The 9,073-nt window shown below is 35.1% G+C and overlaps 1 protein-coding gene across 1 annotated transcript in view; it reads left to right on the top strand.

Moving 5' to 3' along the window:
• The first annotated feature begins 6,801 nt into the window (after nucleotides 1–6,801).
• LOC121419414 (usherin-like) overlaps nucleotides 6,802–9,073 on the top strand; it is a 69,413-nt gene continuing 67,141 nt past the window's right edge. The window contains exon 1 of the mRNA XM_041613871.1: nucleotides 6,802–7,663. Within this exon, the coding sequence (XP_041469805.1) occupies nucleotides 7,173–7,663 (491 nt within the window). The 5' untranslated portion in view covers nucleotides 6,802–7,172. The remainder of the gene's footprint in view (nucleotides 7,664–9,073) is intronic.

The raw sequence follows: 9,073 nt of genomic DNA, 5'->3' as shown, positions 1-9,073 counted from the left end.
CTGCTCTCAGCATCTTGTCTATCCAGGTAGCCATTCAACCTTCAATGACCGATTCCAACCGATGTTGTGTGTGCGCTTCGGTCAGAAATGAAGTTTTAAACACGTTGGAAAAGTCATTGAATCATCCGTTTTACGGCCGGCCAATAACGGTCAAGACGGTCACATTAACCCATGATCGAAACGCAACTGTTTATCTTGAAAAATAATAAGATTTCGTTAGATTTCGGTCCATCGGGGTGGGGGTGACGATTCTAAGCTACTTTACAAAATTTGAAAATCGAGGGGGAATCGCCGTCAATTGTGAGAATGATATAGTTCAATCTTCAGTCTACAACGGTTGTAATACGGTCAACTATACGGCTGCATTACGGCAGCCGCTCGGTTTAGAACCGACACTTGATCGTTGCTCATTGTGCAAGCATCTTGTTAAGAAACAGGTTGCTCAAATTGAGAACGACCTAACCAAAATAGTATGTGATATTTCATTAACTATGTGTTGTAAAAAGCTTGGCTCAAAACAAATCTTTGAGACAACTATTATTGACACAGAAATAAAATATCCTGCTTTTTTTTTGGGGGGGGGCAGAAGTAAACTTAAATGTTTTAACTTTACTTTGCTATGCTATACTTGGTATAATGATTATTTTGTTGTGAATACATTGAAAGGTGTGTTATCATTCAAGTGTGGCGACATCATTGCACAGAATGTTGAATTATGGTTTAGGAACCTGTCTACAGTAGATTTTAGTAATTGTAGGCTTGCGGTATATACAAGGCTATATGTTTGTATTGGCTGTGATACTACTTAAAGGACAAGTCCACCCCAACAAAAACTTGATTTGAATAAAAAGAGAAAAATTCAACAAGCACAACACTGAAAATTTCATCAAAATCGGATGTAAAATAAGAAAGTTATGGCATTTTAAAGTTTCGCTTATTTTCAACAAAATAGTTATATGAACGAGCCAGTTACATCCAAATGAGAGAGTTGATGACATCACTCACTCACTATTTCTTTTGTATTTTATTATATGAAATATTTTGATTTTCTCGTCATTGTCTTGTAAAATGAAGTTTCATTCCTCCCTAAACATGTGGAATTCCATTATTTTAACATTTTGTGCTTCAGGCAAGGAGGTCCTAATTGTCAAATTCGTAAAAATTGAAATATTGTATAATTCAAACAATAAAAAACAAAAGAAATAGTGAGTGAGTGACATCATCGACTCTCTCATTTGGATGTAACTGGCTCGTTCATATAACTATTTTGTTGAAAATAAGCGAAACTTTGAAATGTCATAACTTTCTTATTTTACATCCGATTTTGATGAAATTTTCAGCATTGTGCATGTCTGATTTTTCTCTATTGATTCAAATCAACATTTTTCTGAGGTGGACTTGACCTTTAATAAAAACGAAAAGGGTGACAAATCTCAAGAAAACAAAATAGAGGAGTGACAATGGTTGTCGCCATTTTAAACACACTGTCATATACCGGTCTTCTGATGGTTTACGCCTTTCCAGAGTATCTTGAACGCATTTGTTCAACAACTGATAATTAACTTTATGGCGACCGCACACCTTACGATTGGTCTGCGACTCAGTTTTGGAAAAAAAAACGTAGTAGAATGTGATGCTAATATTGAGACTTGGAATATCTTAACTTTGTAATGTTCAAAATCATCGTACGAATACCTATATTCAAATCTGTGACTATGCTCCTTCTTAGAATAAAAGCAATTTAATATCTAGTCGCAATGACGTCATAGCAGTCGTAGGATTGGCTACGATTTGAAACTAATTTGGCCTTTACTCCAAAATTAAGGCTTGCAATCTTTCAAAATGGTTATATTAGTATTCTTTTAATTAATTTTAACCTCAAATAGAATGATATGTTCCATTCACAATTTTAGAAAAATGAGCAAAATTCGATTTGTTCCAAAAGCGGATTGCGAACAGTCGTAAGGTGTGCGGTGGCCTTAAGGCAACCTGTGAATTTTATGCAATATTTACGTGTTCCGCATTCATTTTTCTAATTGAAACAAAATTTCAATTAATTTAATTTAGAAGACTATGTGAGAACATTTAAGGTTCAACATTCAAGGACATTTAAGGTTCAATATCGTATTCCTGTAATATCTCATTCAAAAACATATATGAAAAAATAACTCATTGTGCAGGGCTATTTATAATAACCCAAGGAAATACAATCAAGTATCGTTATTATTGTACACCAATTTTATTATTAGAAAAAGGTAATGTTTAATTAGCTAACTTATATCACTCCTATAAGGTAGAAGCTGAGATTACAAAGGTCTTCTGTCATGCCTATATAAATACGCTGAACGTATTATGGATAAAATACACACGGTAATAGGAACATCAAATTTCTTCAGCCACTTTAAAGATTCCGGTTGCTATGCATTTCACTCTTTTGTTAAAAGTCAAATAATTGTTAACTTATGCCTTTCTAGTATTGTTACAAATAATAAAGCTTATATAGGACTTATTAGTTTTTTAATGATTATGTGTGTGACTCTATTTGAAGATGCGGTTTGTCGTAATACGCAGCATAAGAGTTTGTGTAGTGTGTGGGGGTGCGTGGGTGTGTGTGTGTGCTAGTGGCGCATATTTTGAGGGGGCTTCTTAACTGACAGTGAAAGTTGGTGATAGATTTTGACATTATATCATCCAAAATATATCATATTTTACCATTTTTCTCTCATTTTTCACCTTTTCTCCCTCTTTTTTTCCTTGATCATGGAACTTTTTTGGTGGGCCAGCTGGCAAGCCCCCCCCCCCTAGTTTACGCCATTGGTATGTGTTATCTTATCGGTCTGAGCTCCTGAAACTTCATAATTATGTTTTCCATGCGTTATATGTATATGAAAAAATGAAACCGTTTTCAAATCGATTCAAATACATTATACTGTAATAATACATCCAAAATATTATATTTAATATAGAAAACTGGATCCCATTATACGAAATAATCTGCCACAATAATTTTAACAAAAAGAATAAGAGCAAAATCAACAACTCGCCAAGCGATAATGAACAGATGAACATGTACTCAACTTAATAATAATCATTTACAAAATATTTTTAATCCTTTTTTAGAAAGCTTTGAAAAAACATATCTCAACCTTGGTCTGTATAACTTGTAATATCTCTTTTGATTCATTACGGCGTATACTCCCGGTAGAAGTACGTGTGTTTTCAACAGAATCAAGAATACTTGAATAAAACATTCCACTCTCATACGTCATGAAAGACGTAATACCCAAGCCTCTCGTGTTGTACCCGTAATAATCAGAATAATTGTGATACCCTAATACAGAAAGGTAATTTTAGACTGCATGCCTGGTGACGAACTTTTCTCAAATAAACAGTAAAATTTATTGTCATTTGCAGCTATATTTATCTGTTCAAAAGTATTTCTGAACAGAGACACCTCAAGATAATGGATGATCGCCTGCACGGATACCTTTATAGAACATAAACCGCAAAAAAAGTCAATTTAGTACAACTAAGTTCTTTGGTGCACAGTGATGTGGGAGTCACCATATCAAATAAGAAGGGTGCCTAAGATTTCAAAATAGGTGTAAAAATATATATATCAAAACTCACAAAGGAATAAATACTAGACGTTTATATTCCCATGTTTTGTATTTTATTTTTTCATATTGCACTTGAAATCCACTTTCACAAGTGTTGGTTTTATTGTCAACAATTTGTTCGACGTTATATGACGTTTGTATCCAGCCCCCATACTATTTCTTAAAAACAAACATAGTTACCATTTTATTTGTTGGCTTTGAAATCCCCTCTATCTCAACCCCCACAGACATTCATTCTTATCTTGTGATATTGTACCAAATCAACTGTCTTTGTATAGATATTGCTGTCCTTTTAAAAATCTTATCACAGTGATTTTGTATGAGTTTGGAATTGAAAATGGTAGAGGGTGGGGGGGTAAGGCAATTCCCCTGCCCACCTATAGCAATCAGTTTTAAATTTAATATTCAAAGTGATATTACCCCGTTTCTGTATGGATTGGATGTTTTATGCTTCTTATATTCCTTGGAGAATAAGGTCTTCTGAATGAGTAAAATACCGTTGTAATAACTAAACTTTATTATAGAATCCTTATATCCATACACGGAATCATGGATACGCCCTTATTATCATGATTATGAGAAGACTAATAAAGAAGAATATAAAAAAGTACTCTTGTCTATCTTTAAAGTGCCAACTTCGAATACAATGTTCATGTAAGTTCGTGGAGTATGGCTAAGATCCCGTGTCGGGGCGCGTGTGAATATACATGACACAAACATGATAAGAGAGAAAGAAGGAGAAAAGGTGAGCATGGTGAAGAGACGGAGGGAGAGGAAGAGAGAGGGAGAGAGAGAGAGAGAGAGAGAGAGGGGGGGGGGGTAGTTGTATTTAGACAAACATTGCTTACAATGCATCTTTCATGCTTATATATAGAAAGGTAAATGGGCATAATACTCAGCAGAAGTTTATAAATAATATTTTGGAAAAATACAATGGGGATTTTTTTTTGGAGGGGAGTAAGGAGAACTTGAAGGAGACCGCCCCCTCGAAAAATCACTTAGAGCTTTGAAATGGGTTTGTATTAAAATATGGTGACACAAACATGGTTATGAAAGTGTCTATTGTTCGGATGAAAATTAATACCCATTTGTAAACGTTTCTTTTAAAATTCATTGATTGATGATTATTTCATTTTGGATTAACACATTCAAACATAAAATGAATTAAGTTACAGTCAATTTCAAAAGTAAAAAGGGATACTAATGAATTGTCCCTGTATTTATTCCCCCCCCAAATAAAAAATTGGTAATCAGGAAAAAAAATAATCCTTACAAGTTTTATAACCAGTTTATATATCAAACACTTAAAGGACGAGTAAACTCCAACAATAAGTTGATTTGAATAAATATAGAAAAATCCAACAAGCATAACCCTGGAAATTTCATCGATATCGGAGGTAAAATAAGAAAGTTATGACATTTTATTTTTCACAAAACATTGATATGCACAACGCAGTGACATGCAAATGATAGAATAGTATATACAGGGATATTGCATATCCCTGGTATATATGTGATACTCGCTAGCTATTTCTCCCCTACCCAGTGGCATACCTAGGACTTTCCACAGGGGGGGGGGGCAAAAACGTCCGCCAAAAAATTTGACAAGCAAAAAAAAAGGTCTTCAATCACAAATAAAGCATTTCGTACCAGAAAAAAATTGACAAGCAAGCAAAAAAAGGTCTTCAATCTCGTCAGGGGGGCAAGAAAGGTCTTTCAAGCTCGTCGGGGGGGGGGGCAGACTGCCCCCCGTACATGTAGGTACGCTAGTGCCCCTATCCCCATTAGGAAGATGAAGAAAGAATGCTTTGAAGAAATATTGAACTTTTCCGTCGATCAGCGGATTCTTGTTTCACGGTCAACTGACGTTCAATTTGAGATGGCGCTATAAACGAATATGCGCTTTTTAACCATTGCCTCAGTGATGATATGGATAGTGTTCCCCTGTAATTAAAAGCCATCGAACTTTATAATGTTAGAAGACAGCTCATATTTTATCAACAGGGGCGGTGATCACCCAAAGACCCTCAGGGATGAGCAACAATGAATCCCGATCAAAATATCCTGGTTCAAATTTTTTGTAGTTCGAAATAAAAAAACAGTTTGAATAGTCACTGCGAACAGCAGATCATTTATTAAAAGGCTTGTGATTAATGATATACTATCCAATCTATCCGATTGTAAGATTATGTTTTCTCAGTTTTGATGAATTTCTTTATGAACGAACCTCCTTACAAACATGGTCATGTATATACATGTATATCTATAGGCCTACATCCATTTTATTTGTATTCGAAGGCCTGGGGTGCATCCAGAGAGTGGATTAGAATAAAAGAGAAAATTTAAACAATAACGCTGGTATTTGATTAAAATCTGATGTAAACAAATGAAGTTATTACATTTCAAATTTTCACTTATTTTTCACAAAATTTTGATAAGCACTGTGCATAACACGGTCATGGTAACTTCAATCAATTTCTAATCAAGCCTACGCTTATTAGGGCCTGTGTTCGCCCCTTTCAAAGAGCGAATCAGTAATTATGAAATTCTTCGTTGTTCGTCTCGTCTTCAAGATTTCTCTCTGAATCAATGCAATGACTAATAGACGTGTTATTGGTATTTCTTCAAACTACTTCACTCCCGCGGGCGAGCTTATTGACATACATATTTAGCTTACTTGCATTGAGTAGTTTTCAACTTTATATGGTATTAAATTGTTTAGAGTAAGTATTTTTTGTGAGTTTGGCTTCGAAAAGTATTATATTCAAAATTGAGGTCAATACTTGAAATTGTCTTTTTTTAGTTAATAGCAATCAGAGGGGGGACGCGCGATGGACCAACCAGCCAATAACAGTGGGTGTAACGTGAAAGTGGTATCTTTTATGCGGCGCCACTCACCCATGTTAATACCCCTCTTAAGCAAATTTTGAAAATGTCCAAATGTCCACTCTTAAATTTGACTGAGAAGAAAGCATTGCGATCAAGGATGAATAAATGTTTTCCATTGTTAATAAATGAAAGACATGGACATACACGTATATTCGCAGATTGATTTTCTTCATTACGAGATTATTGCAAATCAATCCCAATTAGATTAGGTTTAATAGACTCCGAACCCATCCGAAGCTACATGTATCTGCATAATTTTTGATTTTATTGCGGTTACATCATTGGGCTTGTATTATTAAACTGAGGTTTTATTCAAAGATTGAATTTAAATTCAACCAAATTGATAGGCCGTATTACTTTTACCAGAAAGGTCTACTTTCGTAGATATACTATATAGTGGGGGAATTCTACGGTGACTCGAACAATAATAAGAGTTGGGTGGGATCATATTTCAATTCCACCTGTGACTCACTACACTACCAACCGGCAACGGACGCCATTCCATCGCTAGCGTCCCTTGTTACGAGTATTACCATGTTCGTGTACAGGATCGGCTATTTGAATTTCAGGATGTAACGTGTCAATAATCGACATTTTCCCAACCGTTTTTACTGCTCGCTTTCATTTCATGTGAATAATGTTCGTAATTCAGTGATCTAGGAGATGGAATTGACCAGAGCAAACAAAATGGAGCCATTTGTAACGTTTATTTCGTGGATGTTCGTTTGTGTTATTGGCCGAGCAGCCGCACAAGGATCCTTCCCGGATTTGTTCAACGCCGGGGAGGGCCGGACGATTTCGACCGAGCCTCCGGTGGGTACGTGCGGCTACAACCCCAACACCGGTGATGCTGCTCGTAGTGGATTTTGTAGGAGTTCAACAATATCTTCCTCTGTTTCATCATGTACAATAGCTTTATGTGATCAGTCTTGCCCAGGTAGAACTAATTTGCCATCACCAATTGGTCTTTTAAGTTCCGGTAGTTGTATAACGGAAGATTTCGCAAGTACAAGACCAAACTCTGAACCAAATGAGCCATCATACATTTTTAGAAACACTCCTGATTGTTTTTCTGCTCCCGCTGTACCAACTGTTGGTAATGATGGTAGATTAACCATTTCTCTTTGGATTCGACCTGATGTCACCACCGATGGGTAAGCATCAGTTATGGTCTTTTGAAGTCAACATGGTTTTTACGGGGGATGTGAAATCAGATCACATACATGTAAACCACAACCTTGTTCATGGAATTCTAGTCCCATAATCCGATTTCAAAATTGTTATTATCAAGCATTTTTTTTAAGATTGAGAAAGATGATTAAAGAGGGAAGGTTTTAGGTACATGTACATGTTGCATTATTTTTTTGGTCCCCAAAATACAAATTCAGCTATAAATGTTATTAAGGTTATTACGCCATGCTGCATTTTGGTGCTGATCTCTGATAAAAGCGGAGGAAGAAGAAGAAGAACAAGGCAAGAAAAAATAAAAAACATTTTTATTTCTTTGTATCTGTCACCTTGCGAGGTCCGATGTGCCACAAGTAGTTTGTGAGCCGTTAATTGAGAGCAATTGATCTAGTGTATAGTACTCTTTAATTACTCTTTTTATTCTGCAGAAGTGTTTAATTACAATTTGATTTAGCCTAATTAAATATCTTATTTTTTCAGTTGTAATTTGATTTCTAAAAAAATGCTCATACATGTAGTTTCCATTCTTAGTGTAAAGTGAATATTTAAATTAGTTTGCTTTCTCCAGGGTCTTTTAGCCATCAATGTATTTCTTTAATATAGATGTACATGTAATACTGTGTGAATCATTCAAAATGCTTATTTTGTGTTTATTTTATGGTAGAACATGTATTCTAATTGAAGTGAATTTGAATTCATTTTAAATCTTAAGAAGAAAGTGTAAGAAGGAGGAGAAGTTCAATTTTGCGTAGTTTTGTTGACGCCAATGACTTGCACCTGGATACATTGCACATGTTCACTTTAAATTTCACTCTTCTGAGATTTAAAAAGTGGATAAATGTACCTAAAGCAAAGTAAATCAATGTCATGTGGCTGTCAAAGTATATGAAAGAGAGAATTTCTTGAGATTTGCCCTTTGTCCCTGTGACTGTGAGCAGTTGCCATTGAACTGGATAGCCACCAGGCTAAGACCACACATACATTCATCTGGATTTCAAAATGGGATTATACTTGTCTATTGATGTCAGATGTTAAACCACATTTTCTTTCATATTTTGTAGCATTTTAAACATAAACAAAATATGTAGCAGTGTGTCTAGAATTTCAAGTGAATATAGGGTGGGAAATGGGAATATGAAAACAATTGATAGAATAGCAAACCTTTTTATCAAAGAGGACTCGAAGTATTATAAACCTTTTGGGAAATAAAGGCATTCACACATGTGACTTTGATCAGAATTCAATTGACCTATGTAACCGATATAGAAAACAGATAATATTACAGATAATGTACTTGTAGGTTGTGATAATTAAAAAAAAAGCTCGTTCTGTACACATACTTGTGAAGAATCCATAACCATCAATTTGAGAATTAA

Source organism: Lytechinus variegatus, chromosome 7, assembly GCF_018143015.1.
Source record: "Lytechinus variegatus isolate NC3 chromosome 7, Lvar_3.0, whole genome shotgun sequence".
Taxonomy (NCBI): Eukaryota; Metazoa; Echinodermata; class Echinoidea; order Temnopleuroida; family Toxopneustidae; genus Lytechinus; species Lytechinus variegatus.
Note: the sequence above shows the minus strand (reverse complement) of the source record. Positions and strands in the feature narration are given on the sequence as shown.